Source organism: Rattus rattus, chromosome 10 (genome assembly GCF_011064425.1).
Source record: "Rattus rattus isolate New Zealand chromosome 10, Rrattus_CSIRO_v1, whole genome shotgun sequence".
In the NCBI taxonomy this organism is placed as follows: domain Eukaryota; kingdom Metazoa; phylum Chordata; class Mammalia; order Rodentia; family Muridae; genus Rattus; species Rattus rattus.
The window spans coordinates 426,598-450,118 of NC_046163.1; the positions used below are offsets into that span (position 1 = coordinate 426,598).

A 23,521-nucleotide genomic window follows, 5' to 3' on the forward strand; every position below is an offset into this window, starting at 1 on the left:
GACTTAAACTTTACTAGACCACTACTCAAAATGGAAGTCTTATTACAATTGGTTTCTTATACTGGTGCAGGTGTCTCTCCTATGTCGGGGTCCATATTGGGGCAGCGTGTACCATAAGAGCTTATACACAGGTGCAGGAAGTGCTGTTGGGTGGTTGGTTTGGGTCCAAGCTTATTGTGGGTAACTATACGAAGCAATTCTACTGATTTCAATCTTAATTGGTTTCCAAGGGCCCAGAACATAACAGAATACATAATCAACTTGGGCATGAGAAAGTTTCCTAGTAACAGCAGAAACAACAGATGAGAAAGTTTCCTTTTAATATCAGTAACAGAACAAAATGGCAGGCTAGCCAAGTAACAGTTACCTAGGTGACCAAGGCAGCTCAGTAAGACAGCAGGGTCTCAAGAGAGGGAGTGAGGATTGAAAAGAAAAAGACGAGTAGACAAAACTATAACATGACTCCAGCCAGTGCTGAGGCTGAAGCAGCTTTGTTTGCTTTTTCTCAGTCTGCTTTTCTATCAGTCTAGGTACATTCAGTGAATATGGTCAGTTCTCAGATCAAAGACAAAGTAATCAAGCAAAGTAGTGAACAAGGAGATCGCAGGGTAGTAATCACAGCAGTAAACAAAGCCCCATGGTCACTGTTCCTAACATTCTTATCTGACCGACTTCCTTGTCCGCACCCGGTGACAAATGCCAAATTCCTAGAAACGGCACCAAAAGCTCTCAACACCTAGGCCTTTCTATTTTACCTAGAACCTAACATTCCATCTAGGCCTTAATATTTTATCTAGAAATAAACACTGTGAGATCAACCCAAACCTCGTATTTGCACATGTTTTTAAAAGCTTATGGGTGCTGTGGAGATAGCTGAACTTTTTTTTTTTTTTTTTTTTCTTTTTTTTTTTTCAGAGCTGGGGACCGAATCCAGGGCCTTGCGTTTGCTAGGCAAGCGCTCTACCACTGAGCTAAATCCCCAACCCCGATAGCTGAACTTTTAAGAGCACTGACTTCTCTTCCAGAGCACCAGGGTCTAATTCCCAGCACCCACATAGCAGCTCACAATTCCAAGATCCCATAAAAATATATGCAGGCAAAAGAATGCACATAAAATAAATTTAAATCATTATTTTTTTAAAAGGCTTACTCTTAATTTCTATGTATGAGTATTTTGCCTGTATGGAAGTACATGGTTTGAATGTACTTGGCCCACAGGGAGTGGCACTGTTAGGAGGTGTGGTCTTGTTGGAGGAAGTGTGTCACTGTGAGGAGTCTCCTCCTTTTGCCCAGGCTCTATCCATTGTGGAAAGGAGCTTTTCCTAGTTCCCTGAGAACAACAGTCTTCCAGCTGCCTCTGAAGGCACGGGGTGTGCACATGGTGTCTGTCTTTGGGTTCCATTGCTGTGAGCAGACATCATGACCACTTTGAAATCTCAGAGCCCAACCCCCAGTTTTTGACACACTTCCTCCTACAAGGTCACACCCGCTAATCTCTCTGATGCTTTCAAAGAGTTCCATTCTCTGGTGATTAAGCATCCAAGTATATGAGCCTATAGGGGCCATTTTTATTCACACCACCTTACCAACCCTCACCTATTGTTATTAGTTTGGTTTCTAGCTTCCTTACTTTTCACTCAAGAGATGCTCTAAGACAGTGTTTCTCAACTTTCCTAGCCCTGCAGCCACTTAAGATAGTTCCTCATGTTGGGGTGACACCCCCCAAACCAGAAAAGTATTTGCTACTTTGTAACTGTAATTTTGCTACTGCTTTGAATGCTAATGTGCAGGGTCTCTGATGTGCAATCCCTGTAAAGGGTCCCGCTCCCCACAAAAGGAATCACTACCCACAGGCTGAGAAGCACTGCTCTAGGATCATTTTGCTTGTTTCCTGAACCAACCTGCACAACCAGTATCTGCTTTTTACTGGAAAATAAATACAGAATCTATCATCTAGGCGCCCTGTTCTGTACAGTCTGGAGAATCATGTGGGCTTTCTCTCAGTTTCAGATGAGTGAGTTTATTAGACGCGTAGCAAGCAAAGTAAAGGAACCAATAGCAAGTAGCAGATAGACAGGAGCAGACACACAGCAGACACACAGCAAATCATCAGATCAAAGCCAGCAGAGGTGACTGGAGCAATGGAATCAGAAGCAAAGGTAGCATCAAATGAGGGCTTAGAGACATCCATCAGGAACTGACTGGGGAACTCAGAGGTCAGCTGGAATTCCCGGTCTAACAGCTTTTTATGGAAAAGCTACCCCACCCTACCCCGGGAATTTTTATCCCACGGAATAAACAATAGTAACTTCCATAGGAAGAAACTTACTTTCAAGCTGTTAGGGAACTCAGTGTTTTTAATAACTTTAGCAGCTTACTGTTTTCCTTCTCCCCTTTATATAATGGGAGATGAAGGTGGGGCTGTGGCAGCCTGACCCAGGATGGGGAATTCGGAGGACATCTTAAACAAGTTTGGGTTTGAAGTGGAGGGGCCAAGTTTCCAGCGCCAGCTTCTTGGTAAGCTTACAAGTTACGGGAACGTCCCTGGTTCTATGATTTTTTACTGCATTAAGAAAAAAAACCAGGGCTTGAGAGATGGCTCAGTGGTTAAGAGCACTGACTGTTCTTCCAGAGGTCCTGAGTTCAATTCCCAGCATCCACATGATGGCTCACAACCATCTGTAAAGAGATCTGATGCCTTCTTCTGGTGTATCTGAAGACAGCTACAGTGTACTTGTATATAATAAACGAATAAATCTTTAAAAAAAAAAAAGAAAGAAAAAAGCCAGGTCCACGTATGATGAGTTAAGACTTTAATCACAGCAGTCAGGAGGCAGAGATAGATCTCTGAGTTTGAGGCTGCAAGTCTAGGCCAGTCAGGCCTGCATTGGTGAGAAGAGGGAGAGGGCCTGGGTTATAGTTCAGTGGTAAATCATTTGCCTAGCATGAGTGAGTGTGTGGGTTCCATCCCAGTTCCTGGGGGAAATTTCATCTTTGGATAGAGACATACTACATTCTAACCGTTATTATCCTCCAAAGACATGAACGAACATCTGTTTACTATGGCTAGGGGTACTGCAGACCACCGAACAAACTTACCCATAGCTCCACAGGAAAGAGTGTCCTCTCCCTGCCTGGTTCCTATTTCTGTAACCTTGTGAACCCTGTCATGTTCTGAGCTACCTAAGTTGCATAACCTCTCTTCTTTAGGACTGAAAAGTTTCCATCCCTAGGAAGTGGCTACATTTAATGTCTTCATCTGTGGCCACTGCAAGGCACCGGCACAGAAAAGAAACAAAATGTAGAGGTGTGTCTAGTCAAACTGAGCCATGGAAGGGAAATAAGAGCACGCAAAGCATTTTAGTGCAGGGATGAGGGTGTGGCTCAATGGCAGAGTGCTTGCCTAGGGTATGTAAGGCCCTAGATTTGATCCCCAGCATTGATAAATATTATCTAGGAGGGATGTAATCTTCCTCATGTTGATGGAGGACGGCTAGTTTGAGACTATCCTGGGCTACATAGTAACATAATAAAAAAAAAAGTTACATGATTTCAAAAACTAGTGAGCTTAACTAGCCCAGTCTTAATGAATTCATTTAGAAATATAAACTTTAGGGTAGAGAGACGGCCCAGCAGTTGAGAATACTTTGCTGCTCTTCTAGAGGGCCTGGTTTGGTTCCCAGCACCCAAATGACAACTTACAAGGTCTGAAACTCCAGTTTCAGACTCTGACTCTCTCTTCTGACATCTGCGGCCACTGGGCATCCATACACGCTGGAGAACACCCATCCACATTTTTTTTAAAAAGATAGAAACAACTAAATTTAAGCTGGGTGGGAAACTATAGATATATAACGACAGAACAATAAAATGTCTCTGGTCCTGACACAAAAGTATAATAAAAAAGGTCCTTCCAGAACCCTTTCATCCAGGTTCTGTTCTCCTTGCAGCCTGCTGACTGCTTAGAGGGTGGGGAATCCGTAAAGCTGACCTGGAATGATGGGCGATCTACCACAGCAGAGGGTGGGGGAGGGGGAACCTGTGTGTAGCTGGAAGAGGGGTTGCGTGCCACAAGGGAGGAGACAACCCCAGGGGATTAGGGGCGGTGGCCGCTCGCATTCCTCGGGGGCGGGGCGCATGGTGGCGCGTCGCCTCGAGGCGGAGCCTGCCAGGACCCGAGGAGCGACCGGCCTTCCTGGCGGGTGAGCAACCGCTCTAAGAGCCATGGAGAGCAGCGGACCCAGCAGCTGCCACAGCGCGGCCCGGCGGCCGCTTCACTCCGCACAAGCCGTGGACGTGGCCTCGGCCTCCAGCTTCCGCGCCTTCGAGATCCTGCACCTGCACCTGGACCTGCGGGCCGAGTTCGGGCCTCCGGGCCCGGGTCCGGGGAGCCGCGGACTGAACGGCAAGGCGACTCTGGAACTGCGCTGCTTGCTGCCGGAGGGCGCCTCGGAGCTGCGGCTCGACTCGCACAGCTGCCTGGAGGTGATGGCAGCGACCGTGCTGCGGGGGCAGCCCGGAGAGCAGCAGCCGCTTACGGAGCCCGTGCCTTTCCACACACAGCCCTTCTCGCACTATGGCCAGGCCCTGTGCGTGGTCTTTCCGAAGCCCTGCTGTGCCGCTGAGCGCTTCCGGCTGGAGCTCACCTACCGCGTCGGAGAAGGACCAGGGGTGAGTGTGCGCCGTGCGCCCGGGGCCACCGGCCTTTCCCAGCCCCCTTGGCCAGCCTGCCGCTCCAGAGCCAGAGAGCAGGAAACCTGGTCCTGCAGCTTCCACGGGACATCCCTGGGCGCAGATTCCCCTCCCCAGCAGCCGGCTCTGAATTCTGGCTCCCTATTCCCCATTCCTGGGCTCGAACCTCTCCAGCCGTGCTGTGTTCCTCCTGCCGCTCCTTCCTGCCTCCCTGGCCTCTGTCCGGATTATTTGCTTTAGATTGCCCTGCATTGTTTCTGTCATCCACGTGTTAAATCGACTCGTCCGCTATCCTGTGTGTCTTTTCAGGATGAGAAACTGGATACACAAACTTTGCTTTTTGTTTTGTTTTATAATCCTTGGAGCCTGGACAGTGTTGATTAATTACCTGGTTGCTGACAGGATCCTTTCTTGTGAAAGCAAGCATGCCCTTTTGGTTGCACAGGTTTAAACAGCCCGTGAAGCCTAAATAATCATTTTTGCTTCCTCCTTTGAAATCCTGCATTTGACTTAAAAGAATCCGAGCAAGAACGAGAATGTGTAATGAGTACTCTAGGCTTTATAATAATTTGGTCTTCTCAGTAACTGTTGGTTGGTTTTCAAGTTTTAAGGTTTTCAGAGAACAAACATTGGAAGTTAAGGTAACTATGTAGCAGACATCTGTAAGCCTGACAGCCTTAGGCTGGGTTACAAGGCTCACCAAAGCTGTTTGCAGACAATTGAGGAGTTTGCCTATCCAGCTAACAGTTCCCCTTTACTGACCCAAAGAGCACTTGACTTCCTCCTTTGATTGGAGGAAGAAATGAGCCTTGAGTTGGAACTTGTTAGGGAAACTGAAAGGCTAAAGCACCGCGGTTTAACCTAGCACCAAAGGCAAAGTCAAGTTCCCTTTGGTGCCAGGAGGGAAGCTTAACATTGGGAAACATCTTTGCTTTTTGTGCTATATCTTGAGTCCTAATTTTCAACGGGAGCTAGAAATTAAACAGGATTGGAAAACTAAACCCTCCCTAAATCTGCGCACTCGAAAGGTGGCAAAGTTAACAGCAGAATCCATTTTGAATTTGCTGTCCTCCTGCCTCTGCTTCCTGAGTACTGGGACTTCTGGCAAGGTGCCATGATGCCTGGCTGGTATCAGGTACTTTTATATAGAAAGTTCACCGAATTTTGTCAAGTGCCTTGCGTCTTAGGAAACTCTGTTCATTATTTCTCCCCCATCTTTAAGTCAAACAGCAGAGTCAGTTATTGTCCTAAGATGCTCAGGGCACTTGACACAATTCGGTGAACTTTCTATCTATAAGCGCCAATACCAGCCAGGCATGATGGATGGTACATTGCCAGGAGTCCCAGTACTTAGGAAGCTGAGGCATGAGGACTGCAAATTTAAAATAGCATCCGAAGGCAGATGTCTTAGTCAGGGTTTTTTTTTTTTTTTTTTTTTTTTTTTTTTTTCTTTTTTCGGGCTGGGACCGAACCCAGGGCCTTGGCTAAGCTAGGCAAGTGCTCTACTGCTGAGCTAATCCCCAACCCCTTAGTCAGGGTTTTTATTCCTGTACAAACATCATGACCAAGAAGCAAGTTGGGGAGGAGAGGGTTTATTTAGCTTATACTTACACATTGCTGTTTATCACAAAGGAAGTCAGGACTGGAACGCAAGCAGGTCAGGAAGCAGGAGCTGATGCAGAAACCATGGAGGGATGTTACTTACTGGTTTGTTTCCCCTGGCTTGCTCAACTTGCTCTCTTACAGAACCCAAGACCATCAGCCCAGGGACGGCACCACCCACAATGGGCTGGGTCCTCCCCCCTTGATCACTAGTTGAGAAAATGCCTTACAGCTGGGTCTCATGGAGGCATTTCCTCAACTGGAACTCCTTTCTCTGTGATAACTCCAGCTTGTGTCAAGTTGACACAGGAAACCAGCCAGTACAGCAGGTTAACAGCACACTGGGCAAATGGTACACCGCTGCTCAGGTGTCTCCCACAATTTCCATTTCCCTATTAGCATCTGACCAGTCAGCAGCGGCACACACCGACCGTCAGTATAGCAAGTCTCTGCAGGCTTTACCCAGATCTTCGTTTCTTACCTACTTCCTTTTCGGATTCATGAGCCCAGCCAGAGCAGCCCATTGTAGCTGGCTGTGCAGCTGCCCATCTTTGTTTGTCAGACTTTCTTGGTTTTTTATGATCTTAACAGTTTGGGGGAGTGCTGCTCAGGTATGTTATAGAGCTGTCTTCTACTGAAAGTTTTCAGATTTTTTTTTCCTCCAGGACTAGATGATTAGACTGGAATTGTACATTGCAGCAGTGAAATCCAGAGATGAAGCACCACTGGGATCACACAGTATTGAGTCTGTGTAGTAACAACACCGTGTCGTCGTCTGAATGTTGGGGTCTACCTCACTGACCCCACTACATTAGTATTCCTCAGCTCTCTCTGTGTCACTTCCTGTCTTCCACCCTACCCTGTATTTATTGGAAGACTAATTACATTTATTTTACTTGAGCAAAAGCAGGCAAAGAGGGCTGGAGAGATGGCTCAGCGGTTAAGGGCACTGACTGCTCTTCCAGAGGTCCTGAGTTCAATTCCCAGCAACCACATGGTGGCTCACAGCCATTTGTAATGGGATCTGATGCCCTCTTCTGGTGTGTCTCAAGACAGAGTGTACTCATATTCATTAAGTAAATAAAATCATTTAAAAAAAAAAAAAAAAGCAGGCAAAGAAATATTCAACATCCAGTGTGGCTTCCTTATGCATCTTTGAAGTGTCTTAGATCCTTGTTTTCAAAGTCCTTCCTTCTGCCTGCTCAGGCCTGCCTCCTACCAGTCTACCCAGAGCCTGCGCAGTTCCAGAACCTGCATCCAGCCCTGCCTTTCCTCTCTCACCTGCTAGAGAAAGGCCTCTGCCTTTCCTTCCAACATCTGACTCTTGCCTGCCCTTAAAGGTCTGATCAGACACCTTTAGTTCACCTAGGAAACGTTCCTGGGATAGTGTAATCCATCCTTCAGTTTTAAATGGGCACACGTTCATTCAAACACACATGAACAGTTTTACCCATGTTGTGTATGGCTTCCTTTTGCTATGGGCAGAAGTAAGGTAGGTCTCTTTTCGTGATAAAGCCTTGACTTTCTTACTGATAGACAACTACAACGTCGGTCATAACCCTGGGCACTCAGAAAGGAGGTCTGGAGTAACTGAGAAGACTACAGTTGTGTCTTGGGAACAACTGGTGGTCGAAAGCCGGCCTTTGACTAAATATCCTTGCACTGCAGTTAGGTTGTTCCGGTTTACCAGAAACGAAGTGCATCAGACATCTCACCATCCCTCTATCAATACAAGGTCTGTGTCGCCCTGCTTTTCTAAAGGATCACTGGAAGAAATGCCATACCCAGACATGGGAGAGAACAGGAGTCACCTGACTGCATACAGTAATGAGCTACCACCTCATGAGTATTCATGAGTAAAATAAAACGTGGGCCGGGCATGTGCTACATTAAGACCCTGTCAAAACAAACAAGCAAGCAACATCTTACTCTGGTTAGATGGGAAACTGCTTCAGCTAGAAGGACGCAGGGGAGGACCGGATCTCAGTCTGAGGCTCTGATAGGATTCCTGAGCTACCCATGGGATCCAGTGGGAATGCAGTGTCTGCCCTGTGACATGGGCCTGAGACCACGGCCTATTCCAGAGTAGATTAAACACACACTCAGACAGGACGGTCAGGGACAGATTGGCCGGCCGGGAGGTCTTAGTGATTATGAAATGTCCTGTTGTGTCAGCCAGCTCCTTTTCTCCTCCGTTCGTGATCCGTCTGTTCTGAACTGCCTCTCTCTTCTCTCTTAGGTTTGCTGGTTAGCTCCTGAGCAGACGGCAGGAAAGAAGAAACCCTTTGTGTATACCCAGGGTCAGGCGGTCTTAAACCGAGCCTTTTTCCCTTGCTTCGACACCCCAGCCATCAAATGCACATATTCGGCTCTTGTTGAGGTGAGGTGACTTAACTCGGTATGTTTGCCCTGGAGGTTGTGAATGAGAGGTGTCTCAGTGCTTCTGTTCTCCCAGAGGACTCTAATTTAGCTCTTAGCACCCACATCAGGTGCCTTACACCTGTCTATGACTCCTTTGTCCAGGGGGCCTAGCACCTCATGTTCACCTTTATTTATACACACACACACATCCCTACATATAATTAAATCATATTAAAATAAATGTTTCTTTAATGTTAAAAAAAAAAAAACAGGCCAGGCACAATAGTACAGGTCTATAATCTCAGCCCTTAGGAGGCAAAGACGCAAGAATCATGAGTTCAATGCCAACCTTGGCCATCTAGGCAGACCCTGTCTAAGAGAAAGATAGAGACAGAACGTAACTTCAGACCCATCAGGTCCCATTTTGACTGGCAACTTACTACATCCATCCAGTGGAATCTCTGAAGTCTTCCCTTGTAAAGCTTCCCATTTCGGATGTTTGAGATAGCATCTTTTTTTTTTTTTTTTTCCCGGAGCTGAGGACCAAACCCAGGGCCTTGTGCTTGCTAGGCAAGCACTCTACCACTGAGCTAAATCCCCAACCCCTTGAGATAGCATCTTACCGTGTAGCCCTGGCTAGCCTGGAACTCGAGGTGTAGAGCAGGCTGACCGCAGATGCTCAGAGATCCTGAGCTGCTGGTGTTAAAGGCATGTGCTATCAGGCCTCGTCCATTGACAGAAATTTTACGCAGTTCAAATCCCATCAGGGTAAGCTTTTGAAGTCTTCATGTTCTCCAGGATGGACTGAGTGAGTCATCACTGTCACTGTTTTGGTTTCTGATCATACTATCCTTCAGGTTAGACAAAGGAGGTCTTTTTGCTGGGCATGGTTATGTAACTCAAGCAGCCAGAAAGAGGCAGGGGGACCATCCAGAGTTCCAGGTCAGCCTGGTGTGCACAGCAAGGTCCAGGCTAGTCAGGGCTGCATAGAAACACTTGGCCTCAGAAAGAACAAAGCAATAGACAAACATGCAAAGGCTTTCCGGGTGAGGTATCCTACATCTTCTCTGTTGCCAGGTTCCAGATGGCTTCACAGCTGTGATGAGTGCAAGCACATGGGAGAGGAGAGGACCAAATAAGTTCTTCTTCCAGATGAGCCAGCCCATCCCCTCCTATCTGATAGCTTTGGCCATTGGAGATCTGGCTTCAGCTGAGGTTGGTCCCAGGTAAGAAACAGGCAAGGTTGGATTGACCCCCCAGAGGTGGGGGCCGCTCCGGCCCAGTGGTCCTGATAAAATGGCTCCTGGGGCGGTGTGGGATCCCGTGTCCGCTGTCTTCAGGTGCTAAGTAGGTTGTTAGAGGTTCTAGCTTTTCTCTCTTCCTCCTCCCTACCCCTCCTTTTTCCTTCCTTCCGTGTCTAAGCAATGAGACCCCCAGTCCTGCTGGCACAGCAGCAGCTGCTGGAGCTGAGGTGGAGTCTCGTGGGTGAAGGCGGCCGCTCAGTCACGTGATATTGGCGCTCAGGTGGAAGCTCTAGAAGATTGATCTCGATTAGTAACTAAGTACTAAGTTTCTTCTAGCCACCGTGTATACCTCTGTGCCCAAACCTGTTTCCTCTAGTGTTGAGTTCTGCAAATTAACGACCTGGATCTTATTGCATCCTTCTAAGGGGAGACAGACTGTCCTCTCTGTCCCTCAATCTAGACATAGACTGTCAAGATGCTAGATGGACTCAGTGGAGGCAAAAGGGTATTTTGTACAGTTTGTTGAGACAAGGATGTCGGCCATGAGCTGGGCACAGGGGCACACATCTGCAACCCCAGCTACTAGGGATGCTGAGAAAGTCTCAAGTTCAAAGTCAGCCAGGGGGGCTGTATAGAATAAATAATCCCATCTAAAACCAGAAGAATAGATTTTTTTTCAGATCGTCATATCATTTCTCTCTGCAGCTTAATCTTGCTGTGGAAGGATCAAAGCTTGGATTGCACCGTACAGGCCTCTTTGCTGCCTCTCTTGTTTGTTCCTTAGCTCAAGTTGTACAGCAGGGCTCTGCAGAGCTAGCGGCATCATGAGTTAAGTTAGCTCCTAGGTGTCAGGTAGCGTAATAAGCAGGCGTCCATTGACCTGCCTCCAGCACACACATTTACAACAGCGCTAGCCCTGGTTGTTGTTACTTTGGTGTGCTTGGGGTCAAACCCAGGACCTTAAGCATGCTAGGCAGGCACTCTTACCCTGAGCTGTATCCTCCACACAACCATGCCAATCTCGAAAGACAAGGTCTTATCATATTCCTAGACGGGGAGGTCGTCTTTGCCACCAGAGGAAAACTCTGCAAGATAAGGAAAGACCAGTGGTTTGAGGATGTGTTTGTTCTAACGAACGTTCTATTTATAAAAGTATGAAGCAGACTGTGTGGTGGTGTACACCTTGGATCTCAGCACTCTGAGCAGAGGCAATAGCATCTCTGTGAGTTTGAGGCCAGCCAGAACTACAAAATGAGAGACCTGACCTTCAAATGAAACAAGACAGCGGATGAATTGGTCATAAGGGCGGTGGGAAGATGTCAGAATCCATGTCACATGACAGAAAGCATACCGTAAAATATTCTTTTGAACCCTGCATAAGAAATTGACTCAAAAGCATGTCAAACACGGTCACGTGGTCCATTTAACTGGTGCTGACGATGGTTTGCGGGGTGTAGCTCAGTTGATAAAATGCTTGCCTTGCACGCACTAGTTAGCCCTGGTTGTGTGATGCATAAGCCAAGGGTGGTGGCACAGTGCTGTAATCTCAGCACTTACAAAGTGGAGGCAGGAGGATTCCCAAGTTCAAGGTTCTCCTCAGCCACACAGCGAGGTGAAGGGCAGCCTGGGTTACACGACACCCTGCCTCAAAAAAACAAAACAAAACCAAAAGAAGTAAAGTAGTGATGATGACTTCTTTATCCCCCATCAGGTGGACATCCCTTGTGCTGTACGTTAAACACACGAGGGTTCTGGCACAATGTTCCTCCTATCCCAGGTCCTGGTACCACAAGAGCATACTGGGTAGAAGGCAAGGGGTGGAACCCAGTGACCGTTTTTTGTATATGGTCCCTCTCAATCGTTCCCCAGACTCAGTGAGGTTGATAATATTTGTATCCTCTTGGGGATGACCAGCTATGACAAACTAGTTATGCAAACCCCAGGTGCAGGCCCTGGCTTCGGGAGTCCCTAATCTCTGTGTCAGCTCATCCCTGGAGTCCGTGGCCTTGGCCAAATCCTGACTCTCTCAGCTTTGACTTTGTTTGACCATATCTTCCTGGTGGTGGTGTTTCTCTCTCTTCACTTCTGATTTCTCATCTTTATTCTTTGGTTGGTTGGTTGGTTGGTTGGTTGAGACAGGGTCTTCCTGTGGAGCCCAGAATGGCCTCCAACTCTCAATCCTCACGCCTCAGCCTTCCAAATGCTGGGATTATAAGGGCCAGTAAGGCAGCTCACTGGGTAAAGGTACTTGCCACCAAGCCTGACAATCGAAGTGAATCATACACAGTGAAACTAGACTCCTCCACATACACACATTGTGCCGTGCATGTTTTCACATGCACATACACATCATGCATTCACATAAATAAACAGAATAAAAAATTTTAACGCTGGTATTATAGATGTGTGCCACCTTGTTCACTATTTCTTAATTTTTCTGAAGAAAATCAAATTATAAAAAGTTGAAGGGACCGTACATTGAACACCTGTAAACACACCTGTTTTGCCACACCACTTTTATTTATACACAGGCTTGTTTCTGTTTGTTCTAAGCCATTTTTTTTAATTTCTAAAATTACATAATTACATGCACATTTATTTGTGTGTGCGTGTGTGTGTGTGTGTGTGTACGCGCGTGTGTGTGTGTGTGTGTATGCGTGTGTGGCCCCTCCCTAAGGCAATCTTGGGTTCTCATACCCAGGTGTGACGGGCAGCCTCTTGGGGCTGAGCAAAGGGTCTGATCTTGTCTCTCCTGTGTGAGTGACTGGCCACATGGCCACATCGCATTGGCTCAAATATGGGACCAAGGCTAGTATTCTACTTGTGGTTCACATGGCCGAAGCAGTCTCTGAGCAGTCTTCTGCCTCTCTGTGCTTAGGAGCCGGGTGTGGGCAGAGCCCTGCCTGATTGAAGCCGCCAAGGAAGAATACAATGGGGTCATAGAAGAATTTCTGGCAACAGGAGAGAAGCTTTTCGGACCCTATGTTTGGGGAAGGTGTGGTATCAATTAATGGATGTGTTTCGTGAAAGCGAGTAGCTGTTTCTCCACACTCCTGGGGCTCTCTCCCTTCCTCTGTCTCCTAGAGCAAGGCTTCCTCATCCCAGAAATGCAGGAGAGGAGGAAGCAAAGAGGAAGGGGTGAGCCAGGCTCCTTGAGGCTGCTAAAGGGATCTGGGAGGAACGGTTTTTGAAGTCATTAAAACGCACTGCCAGGCTAGAGGTGGGGAGAGTGGAGAAAGCCCAGGGCCTTGTGCCTTTCCTCTCTGTGGGAAGTTACTTTACAGTCTTCAAGCTGCAGGCTTGGAGACTCAGGCTGGTCTTTATGACCTGAAGCTGGCCTCTGGGGTGGTAGTTGTGACGGCGCTGAGAGCATGCTCACAGCTGGTCTGGGAGGAGAGCAAAGCAGGGCTCCCCTGCCTTGCAGAGAGCGAGCGAGCATGAAGGCAGGGGTGCTTCCCAGGGAGGCACCCCAAGGCCCAAGCCTCATTTTCAGCAAGGCCTGTGTGTTTAGTGGCTGCAGCTCTGGGTCTGAGGAGGATGGGGAAGTGAGGTCTGCTCTGGAGAGTCAGGGCCTCCCCTGACTTCAGTTTCTTGGCAGATATGATTTACTCTTTATGCCACCATCTTTCCCGTTTGGAGGAATGGAGAATCCCTGCCTGACCTTTGTCACCCCGTGCCTGCTAGCAGGGGACCGCTCCTTAGCCGACGTCATCATCCACGAGATCTCCCACAGTTGGTTTGGGAACCTGGTCACCAATGCCAACTGGGGGGAGTTCTGGCTCAATGAAGGCTTCACCATGTATGCCCAGAGGAGGATCTCCACCATCCTGTTCGGTAAGGAGCCCTCCTTCCAAGCCCCTGGCTCCGTTTTCCAAGTCCCTGCTCCTGTGGTCCCACCGTGTGGGTGGGTGTGAAGGGAGGCGGGACTTACGCAGAAGACTGTGGCTTTTTCTTTGTTCACTTTCATTGTGTGATTGCTCTGCCTGCATGCATGCATGTTCAACATATGTGTGCCTGGTCCTTATGGAGGTCAGAAGAGGACATCGGATCCCCTGGGACAGGAGTCACAGGTGTTGTGAGATACTGTGTGGGTGCTGGAATTGAAGCCAGGTCCTCTGGAAGAGCAGTCAGAGCTCTTAACCTCTGAGCCATCTCTCCAACCCCTTTTAATTTTTCTTTTGTTTATATTGCTTGTTTTTGTGTTGCTTGAGACAAACCTCACAGAAGACTGCCCTAGAAGCTACTGTGTGTAGACCAGGCTGGCCTCGACGTCACACAGATCACCAGTCTGCCTGCCTTTGCCCTTTGGGTTCTGGGATGGAAGCTGTGCAGCCCCTGTGCCCAGCACTTTGGGGCTTTTTTGAGACAGGTCTTGGGCTGAGGATTGCAGTCCATCTGTTCAGTTGGCAAAGTGCTTTCCTGGGTCCAACCTCCAGTACTGAAGGGCAGGGTTCGGGCAAGTTCTTGCTATGTAGGCTCTTCTGGTCTGGACTCCCTAATAAACCAGGTCAGACTCCTCCCTCCTGCCTCTACCTCCTAAAGGCTCGATTTCTGTACGTGAGTATGAAAGATCAAACGTCTATCGGCTTGGTTTATTTTTATTTTGAGACAGGGTCTCACTGTGCGTCCCTGGCTAGCCGGGAACTGACTGTATAGACCAGAGATGCGCCTGCCTCTGCCTCCTGAGTACCGGGATTAAAGTCATATGCTATCTTATTCCTTGCTCACATCAGTGGTTTTAAACTAGCTTGAGAATAATGTTTTAAAAAATTTAATTCTTAGAAATAATTCAAAGCATTAAAGAAAAAAAAAAGAGTTTAAAAACTTTTCACTAGGGGTTGGAGATTTAGCTCAGTGGTAGAGTGCTTTAGGTAGAGTACCTAGTAAGCGCAAGGCCCTGGGTTCGGTCCCCAGCTCCGAAAAATAGAAAAGAAAAAAAAAACAAACAAAAAAAACCCAAAACTTTTCACTACATTTAATAGGGTTTGGGCTGGTAACGTAGCCCATTTGGTAGAGTGATTGCCTGGCATGCATAAGGCCTGGAGTTTGATCCTCAGTACTGAGGGCCAGGGCACGGGGTGTGGCCATTGATATAGTTCACTAGCTCAGTGGTTGAGTCCTTGCCTAACATGCATGAGTCTCTGGGCACGATGGTGCATGCCCATAACCCTCATGCTCAGAAGGCCAAGGCTAGTGAGGCCAGCCTAAGCTACAGGAGACCCTGTCTCAAAAGAAAAAAGAAATATGTCGACAACCATTTTTATATACACACCTGTCAGTGCATACCTCGGAAGACTTCAGTAAGGAAGACTGTTAGAAACATCGCCTCTCCCCCTGGCGGTTGTGGCACACAGCTTTGATCCCAGCACCCAGGAGGCAGAGGAAGACTGATCTCTGTGAGTTCGGGGCTAGCCTGGTCTACAGAGCAAGAGTTCCAGGACGGCTAGGGATAATAGAGAAATCTTGTCTTGAAGAAACAAAAACAAAAACAAAAAAAACAAACAAAAAGAAACACCACCTCAAGGTCTGAACAGGGTAAAGACTTTCAGTGTGTGCTGTCCTTTACGTCCCCAAAAGTTTGACCAGTGCTGTACTCTTACTCAAAGTACACAGAGCAAGATTTTGTTTGTGAATCTCTTAATCAGCCATAAAGAATCCTATGGCAAACAGGGCATGGTGACTCACAGTTGTGAGTCCTTAGCACTGGGGGACTAAAGCAGGAAGGTCACAAGTTTGAGTCCAGCCAGGGTCATATATAGGATGCTGTCCTAAAAAGGAAAAACAACCAGTTGTGGTAGCACACTTACATAGTATTTGCTGAGGGAGGCAGAGGCAGGAGGATTATGAGTTCAAGGCCAGCCTAGGCTACACATTTTTTTCTTCTGAGTTCCTCTCACTCACTGTCCTCCCATTTGCCACACACACACACACACAAAGGAAAAACAGTAACAACAACAAAACCAAAAAAGCAGGTTGGCCATGGTGCCTGAACAGACTTCAAGGCTAGCCTGGACTACATAGTGAGTTTAGCTTAGCAGAGCTAAAACACGAGAATCCCATAGTACATTTTTATTTTCCCATTGTTCAGAAGAAAAAACTGAGGCCAAGGGAGGCTCAGAGTCAGAACATGCAGTGAGCGCCAGAGTCGAAGTGTGTGTGCATATGCTCGTACCCCAGTGTTTGTAGGAAAGTCAAAGGACAGCTTTCTGGAATGGCTTCTCTCCTTTTCTAATAATCTTGGTGACTGATTGGAGGTATGAGGGCTTGGTGGCAGCCTCCTTTACCCACTGAAGCACGCCACCAGCTCCCAAGGTACTGTTTTTAAAGCCAGGAGGAAATTTAAAAGACAGTTAATTTTTTTCCTTTTTCCTATTTTTGAGGCAAGATCTCACTATGTAGCCCTGGAATTCCCTATGTGGACCAGACTGACTTTAAACTCACAGGGACCCTGGAGCTGGATAAGTAAAGGCCTTGCCACCATGCCCAGGCTAGACGCTTGATGTTTTTGAAGGTGAATGGTTTCTTTTGTACAACAGGATCATCAGAGGAAAACTATTTTAAGTTTCACAGAGACCAAGTTATTACCTAAAAATGAAAATACATCCATTCCTGTTGACAAGCGAAGGTTCCTCTAGCCGTTGTGGGAGAGACCCACAGGCCAGGTTAACCAGACCTCTATCAGAGAGCTAGGGAGAGGATGAGTCATGTTCTGTGTCACTCTGGGAGGTAATGCTGTTGAACCTCAGACCACAAGGGGACAGCACAGCACCTCTGTCGGGGAGGACATGGATGTGTTGAACTTGGGGTTTGTGTTTGTCTTGGACCAGGAGCTGCTTACACTTGCTTGGAGGCCGCAACGGGGAGGGCTCTGCTACGGCAGCACATGGATGTGTCTGGAGAGGAAAACCCACTCAACAAGCTTCGGGTGAAGATCGAACCAGGTCCAGAAGGCTCCTCTGTCTCCCCCCTCCAGTAAATTATGCTTGGAGCCCCCAAGTTAGTCCGAGCCTCGTGTCAGAATGCTTTCTTGGAATAAGAGGCCACTAGAGTGCTCTGGTCATCTCCCGTTCTGTAGGCCGACTGAACACAACCATTTCGGCCACTAAGTTCTTAGTGACTTGGCCGTTGCTTTGCACAGGCACTCTCCCGTTCCTTTTTTCCGTTGTCCCAGAAGTGCAGCTTGTAAAGTGTGTTAGCCTCCAGTTACAGAACAAGGCAAATTCAGTGACTTGCCCAAGGTCACGCACCTGTCAGCTCCAGACTTCCTGCTTTCTAGCATTCTTCTTTAGTTTCACGTGTGACTAACCTAAAACCCCTTTGTGCAACTGAAGCGTGTGTCCTCTGGTGCCACTGACTGTAAAGTGAACTTCTTGTACATTGGGGATTAGCTTAAGTCCAGGACAGTTGTAAAAACACCTGGGAGGTTGACTGTGTAGATGGTGACCAACAGGACTTAAAAGTCTGAGCATTTTTAGCCCTAAGAATAAGTTAAGGTTCCACCCAAAGAAATGTGCTAGCCCCTTTGAGCCACTGGCCTCCCTGACCCTGCCTTAGATTTGTAGTTACCTACCCTCTGCTATCACCTTTGATGTGCCATGAGAGGGACCATCGGTGGCCTAGAAACCTTGGCTGTACCAGGGAAGGTGTAGTCTGGACGCCCAGCAGTCAGTCTGTAATCTGAAGGCAGAGAAGGTGCTTCCACTCAGTCCTGTCTGCTCTGTCCTCTCCAGGTGTTGACCCAGATGACACCTACAATGAAACCCCCTACGAGAAAGGTTACTGCTTTGTCTCATACCTGGCCCATCTGGTGGGTGATCAGGAACAGTTTGACAAGTTTCTCAAGGTACAGTCAACTCTCCAAGTGGGGAGAAGGACAAGGAGCAGGTAAAGCAGCTGGGTCAGAATGCTAGGGTAGGGGTAGGGGGCACCACCGAAAGAGGTAAGGGGTCAGAGAGGGCCTGAGAGATGGTGGGGGCTCTGCTCCTCAGGGTGGCCAGGGACACAACCACCTCCCTCCTCACAGGCCTATGTAGATGAGTTTAAGTTCCAAAGTATCTTGGCTGAAGACTTTCTGGAATTCTACCTGGAGTATTTCCCTGAGCTGAAGAAGAAGGGAGTGGATTCCATTCCAGGTAAGCAGAGAAACTGGACTGCTAGCTTCCAAGAACTCAGAGAATGCGCAAGATGAGACAGGAAAACATGGCATCATAGATTCCTGGTGAATTGCTATTTGGAGAGCCAGCCCAGGACCCAGGCCCTGTTCCGTAGAAAGACTGGGGTGGCCGGGGTGGAGTTCCATGGGCCAGGCTATGTCTAGTGTGTACAAGACCCTGGACTCAATCTGGAGAGAGAGAGAAAGAGAGACAGACTGACAGACTGACAGACTGACTGACTTCAACTTCCTGGATTGGCAGTGTAGTTTAGTTGGTAGAACGCTTGCTTGTCATATATGAGGACCTGGTTTGACGCGCCCCCCCCCCAAAAAAAAAAAACAACCATAAAAGCAAATGAAAAAAATCTCTTCTTAAGTTGAACTTAAGCACTTTGGAGCCTGAGGCAGCCAATAACCATAACTTTAAGACCAACCTGGGTTATATGGTGCATTCAAGTCAAAACAAACAAAATAAAAAACTTCGAGCGTGACTGTAACCGCAGCTCTTGGGGAGGTGGGGACAAGAGGATCAGGTTGAGGAGCCACCCTCAGTTCCAGTGAGTTCAAGGCCAGTGTACGTGAGCTGCGTGAGACCTTGTCTCAGGACAGAGAAGCATTGACAGACCGACTTCTTGGCTCTTCTCAGAGGGTTGCTGTGACCTCTGCCACCCAGATTAGAAGCAGGACAGCAACGGGCCATCACCTCTGCCCTGAGCTCACAGTGAGGTCTGTTGGGTGCTGTGAGCAAAAGGACATCCTGGCCACCACTCTGATGTCAGCACAGGGAGGCGCTACTTCCTCGTAGAGCAGAGAGGACGTCCCCTACGTGGCTCAGACAGTGCCTTAGTTAGACACACCCCTCGTCGGGATGTGAACTCTGAATCACTCTGGTTGGTTTGGTGAAGTCAGTTTCGGCTTGGTAGCACCTTGTCCTGCAGTTGGTTGGAGGCCTGGATTTCAAGGTCATGAGACTAAGGAATAATAGTTAATAATTACTGAGTGCTTACTATGCACCAGGCAGTACGCTAAGCTTTTAATGTGTATTTGCTCATTTAATCTCCACAACTGTCAACTAAGGTAGGGCCTAGCACCCCCGTTTTACAAACAACTGAGGCGCCAAGAGGTAAAAAGTAATATGCTCACGGCCTTCCAGAGCCTTATGGTAGAGCTACGGTGGGCAGCTAAGCAGCACAGGCTTGGGTCCCTGGTGCTTACCCACCATGCCATTAGGATTTGGGGACCAGTGTTGAGCTTAGCCACACCTGCGTCTGCCACCTGATGACAAGGTGTGAATTTTAAAGCAAAAACCAGTCTCATAGTAGAAACAGGCACTGTCCAGTCTCACTGAGCGTCTCCAGGATGCCACCCTAGCCAGGACCTCGAAGCTGGGGAAATGGGACTTGCAAGCTCAGGAAACTGGACATGGTGACTGGTGGGAGGGTCCTGACAGTGTCCTCTTCTCTTTTACCTATGAGGTTTTGAGTTCAACCGATGGCTGAACACCCCTGGCTGGCCCCCCTACCTCCCCGACCTCTCCCCTGGGGACTCACTCATGAAGCCAGCTGAAGAGCTGGCGGAGCTGTGGGCGGCCTCAGAGCCAGACATGCAAGCCATCGAGGCTGTGGCCATCTCTACCTGGAAGACCTACCAGCTTGTCTACTTCCTAGATAAGATCCTGCAGAAGTCTCCTCTCCCTCCTGGTAAACACAGTGGGTCACCTCCTTGTCACCGTGCGTCCGGGCTGCTTGGGTGCACAGCTTCGTGTCAGAGGTCAGAGGACACTCAGAAGTGACTTGGCCTCTAAGTGACTCCAGGGTAGAAGAAAGGCAGATACTTCACAAGACTATGCCATCAGAGCGCTGAAGGTCACACACGCAAGTGTCACAGAGATCAAATAGTAAAGTCTGGCAGTCATCAGAGCCCTGGTCTGCAGGGCCCTCTGCAAACTCTGTTTCTGTTAGGCCATTTAATCCCCTTGATTAGTCTGTGACGGGATAGCATGATCTTAATCCCCAGGTAACAGAGATTATATCAGGACGGCACCAGTAACTGAAACAACTACTAAACGGTCGGGCTAAGATCTGAACCTAGTCACCCAAACTTTTTATTTAAAAGGTTTTTTTAAATTTTCTATTTTTTTAAAAGATTTATTTTATTTATATGAGCATATTGAGGCTGTCTTCAGACACACCAGAATCGGGCATCGGAATCCACTACAGATGGTCGTGAGCCACCACGTGGTTGCTGGGAATTGAACTCAGGACCTCTGGAAGAGCAGTCAGTGCTCTTAACTGCTGAGCCCTCTCTCCAGCCCCAAAAATTATTTTAAAGATTTATTGAAGTATGCTTGTATGTCTGTCCCGTGTGTATGGGTGCCCACGGAGGCCAGAAGAGGTTGTTAAATCCCCTAGAGCTGGGGTTGGGGATTTAGCTCAGTGGTAGAGTGCTTGCCTAGCAAGCGCAAGGCCCTGGGTTCGGTCCCCAGCTCCGAAAAAAAGAAAAGAAAAGAAAAAATCCCCTAGAGCTGTGGTTACAGGTTGTTGAAAGCCATCTGATATGAATGCTGGGAACTGAGCTGAGGTCCCCTGGAAAAGCAACAAGCGCTCCCAGCCACTGAACCATCTCCCCAGCTCCATTGTCAGACCCACTGATGCTTTGCTGGTTCCCAGTCAGAAGTAATCGTCATCAAATCCCCGTGAGAGTTACCTCTCTGGACATAGGAGTTTTCATACTGAGAATAAGTAACTGAACATGTTTGGATTTCAAAACTGGATCCACATTTATTAGAATAATGGTAGGGGAGAACGTGAGGAAAAGAGCAGAGAGTCCGGAGTAAAATTAAGGGCATTTTATGGGAGAGCCTTAGAATCAAGGTGGACCTGGTACTACAGCATCATCGTGCTGATACAAGAGCAGAATGGATGGGGACAGTGAATGGTAAGGGAAGCGCCTGGAGGTTCCCGCCAGTGCTTTTGGAGGGAATGAGGACAGACACTCAGCGGCCCCCTGAGAATGAGCCTTAGCTGGTCACCAATAGCCTGTCACTTCATCTTTCCTAGGGAACGTGAAAAAACTTGGGGAGACTTACCCAAAGATTTCCAGTGCTCAGAATGCTGAGTTACGGCTAAGATGGGGCCAAATCATCCTTAAGAATGACCACCAAGAAGAGTTCTGGAAAGTGAAGGACTTCCTGCAGAGTCAGGTGGGTAGTTACATCTCTGGTCCCCTCACAGGCTGTGGACCTCCGTTATCATCCCCGAGGTCTTCCTGTGTGCGGAGCCAGGAGAGCCTTGTGGGTCTGCGCTTCAGGCGAAGTGACCCTCTGCTCACGCCATGCTGGTGTAACTCCCCGAAGCTTCGTCCTGTGGGAAGAGAAGTTTGCAGGTTTAGGGAGCTTTGTGGAGATCGGCTGGTGAAGTCTAAGGGGATGAAGCTCCTTAGAGCTAACCGGAAACTGGGAAGAGGGCAACGGGACTGGTCGTGCCAAAGAACAAAGGAGGTCAGTGAAGGGCCAGGTCCCCGTTCCCCGGAGGAGTTCTAGCACCAGCAGACTCCCGTGAGAGTAACCCATGAGGGCAGAAGGCTTTCCTATAAACTGAGCATCCTCAACTCCAGAGCAAGATGGGACTGAGTGGATCCGAAGCAACGCCCAGATGGCTTCTTCTGTCGTGGGGTCTGTGTGGAGGTCCTCTGAACCCTCTGGCTGGTTGCCAAGCCTCTGGAGCTCAGTGATGTGAATTTGACTCCTGGGGGTTTTGTTGGCTTGATTGCAGATGGACCTTACATGGCCCTGGGTTTTGGCTTTCTTTCCAAAAGTTTGTAGTCCTGTCATGTCAACCTGTCATTTGCATGTACTTGTGTTTTTTGTTTTTTGTTTTTTGTTTTTTTTTTGGTTCTTTTTTTTTTCTTCGGAGCTGGGGACCGAACCCAGGGCCTTGCGCTTCCTAGGCAAGCGCTCTACCACTGAGCTAAATTCCCAACCCCCCCTAGGAAGTTTTTTTTTTTTTTTTTTTTTGGTTCTTGCTTGTACTTGTATATGGCCCTCATTACCATGGTTTGGGGTTCACGTTGAACTTTATTTCCCAGGATCACCCTCCACCCCCTAGAAGATGCCAAAATCAGTACTTCTCACCGGAAGCACTTCATTCCCCCGCTCTGACCCCCACACCTCTTTTGTCCTCAGACCATGGCTGCTGTTGGAGGGGGTGGACTGAGCAGACCCACTGGGCACGATACTGAGGACAGGTGTCTGTGTTTCTTACAGGGAAAGCAGAAGTACACTCTGCCACTGTACCATGCCATGATGGGTGGCAGCGAGATGGCCCGGACCCTCGCCAAGGACACCTTTGCAGCCACCGCTTCCCAGCTCCACAGTAACGTGGTCAACTATGTCCAGCAGATCCTGGCGCCCAAGAGCAGTTAGAGGCTCACCTGGGTGGTCCCTGCCTTTCTGAAGAATTGTTCCTTCCCAAATTCATGTTCTCAAGTCAGCGTCCCGGAGTTTCTGTTCTCTGGGTTTGGGTCTCTGCCGTGGTGGCAGCTTCTGGTCTAGAGAGTCCTGAGAGTTCTAGAAGGGCCTCCCATGCTCCCCTTAGACCGGGCTGCAGAGCATAAAATGTCATTCTTTTTCTCTTTGAATAAATGTTTTTAAGCAAGAAGTAGATGAGTTGGAGTTTTAGAGACTGACTCACTTACTTTTATGTTTGAGAAATGGTGTGTGTGTGTGTGTGTGTGTGTGTGTGTGTGCTGGTGCCGTGATACACATGTATGTGGAGGTCACAGGCCAACTTGTGGAAGTTGCTTCTCTTATACAACCAAATGGGTTCCATGGAATTCACTATGTGGACCAGCCTCAAACCTGTGGTGATCCTTCTGCCTTCCCTGTCCCAGATCCCCACTACTATTATAATGGGTTGGGACTGGCAGGGTCTGGTGAGTGACTGTAACTGATTTCCTGGTTCTACATGGAGGCGGAAGCAGTTAGCATCTTGGTTTGAGAATGGAAGTGTCGTGAGAGAGTGCTAAGATAGGTTTAAGTTGCCTTCTCTAAACTTTGAGCTGGCCTCCCCCAGGCTTCACCTGTGGCTCTGCCTTCCTTACACAAAGGTGGAGGAAAATCTGAGGTTCCCCCTGACAAAGCCAGGTGGGAGGTGGGACGAGGCCTCGGCCTCACCAGCAGAGGCAGCTGTGAGCTAAAAGATTCTAGGGCCCAGAAGCGCAAGGGAGGGGAGCGGACATTTACAGCTGATGTGGCCGCTGAGCTCTCTCAGGACTGTCCCATGGCCCCTTCTTTCCCTCCCCTTCACATCTATCCTGTCAGTCCTGAGACCTGTCGATATTTCATTTGCTTTTTGAGATGGGGTTCTCCGAGTAGCCCTGGCTGTCTTGAAACTTGCTCTCTAGACCAGGCTGACCTCGAACTCAGAGATCTGCCTGCCTCTGCCTGCCGAGTGCCGGGACCTCCACCATC

At 48.4% G+C, this 23,521-nt stretch overlaps 1 protein-coding gene across 1 annotated transcript; it reads left to right on the plus strand.

The window, feature by feature from the left end:
- Positions 1–3,872: 3,872 nt before the first annotated feature.
- Positions 3,873–22,712, plus strand: Rnpep (arginyl aminopeptidase). The gene is made up of 11 exons (XM_032915055.1): positions 3,873–4,671; positions 8,534–8,674; positions 9,733–9,881; positions 12,778–12,894; positions 13,498–13,733; positions 16,727–16,840; positions 17,630–17,742; positions 17,923–18,031; positions 19,527–19,751; positions 21,111–21,253; positions 22,316–22,712. The coding sequence occupies exons 1-11, from the start codon at positions 4,225–4,227 to the stop codon at positions 22,472–22,474; spliced, it is 1,953 nt and encodes a 650-aa protein (XP_032770946.1). The 5' UTR covers positions 3,873–4,224; the 3' UTR covers positions 22,475–22,712.
- The last annotated feature ends 809 nt before the right edge of the window (positions 22,713–23,521 follow it).

Coding starts and splice junctions, on each gene's coding strand:
- Rnpep (XM_032915055.1), top strand. CDS start 4,225: ATGGAGAGCAGCGGACCCAGCAGCTGCCACAGCGCGGCCCGGCGGCCG. Junction 4,672..8,533: donor GCGTCGGAGAAGGACCAGGG/GTGAGTGTGCGC, acceptor CTTCTCTCTTAG/GTTTGCTGGTTAGCTCCTGA. Junction 13,734..16,726: donor GATCTCCACCATCCTGTTCG/GTAAGGAGCCCT, acceptor GTCTTGGACCAG/GAGCTGCTTACACTTGCTTG.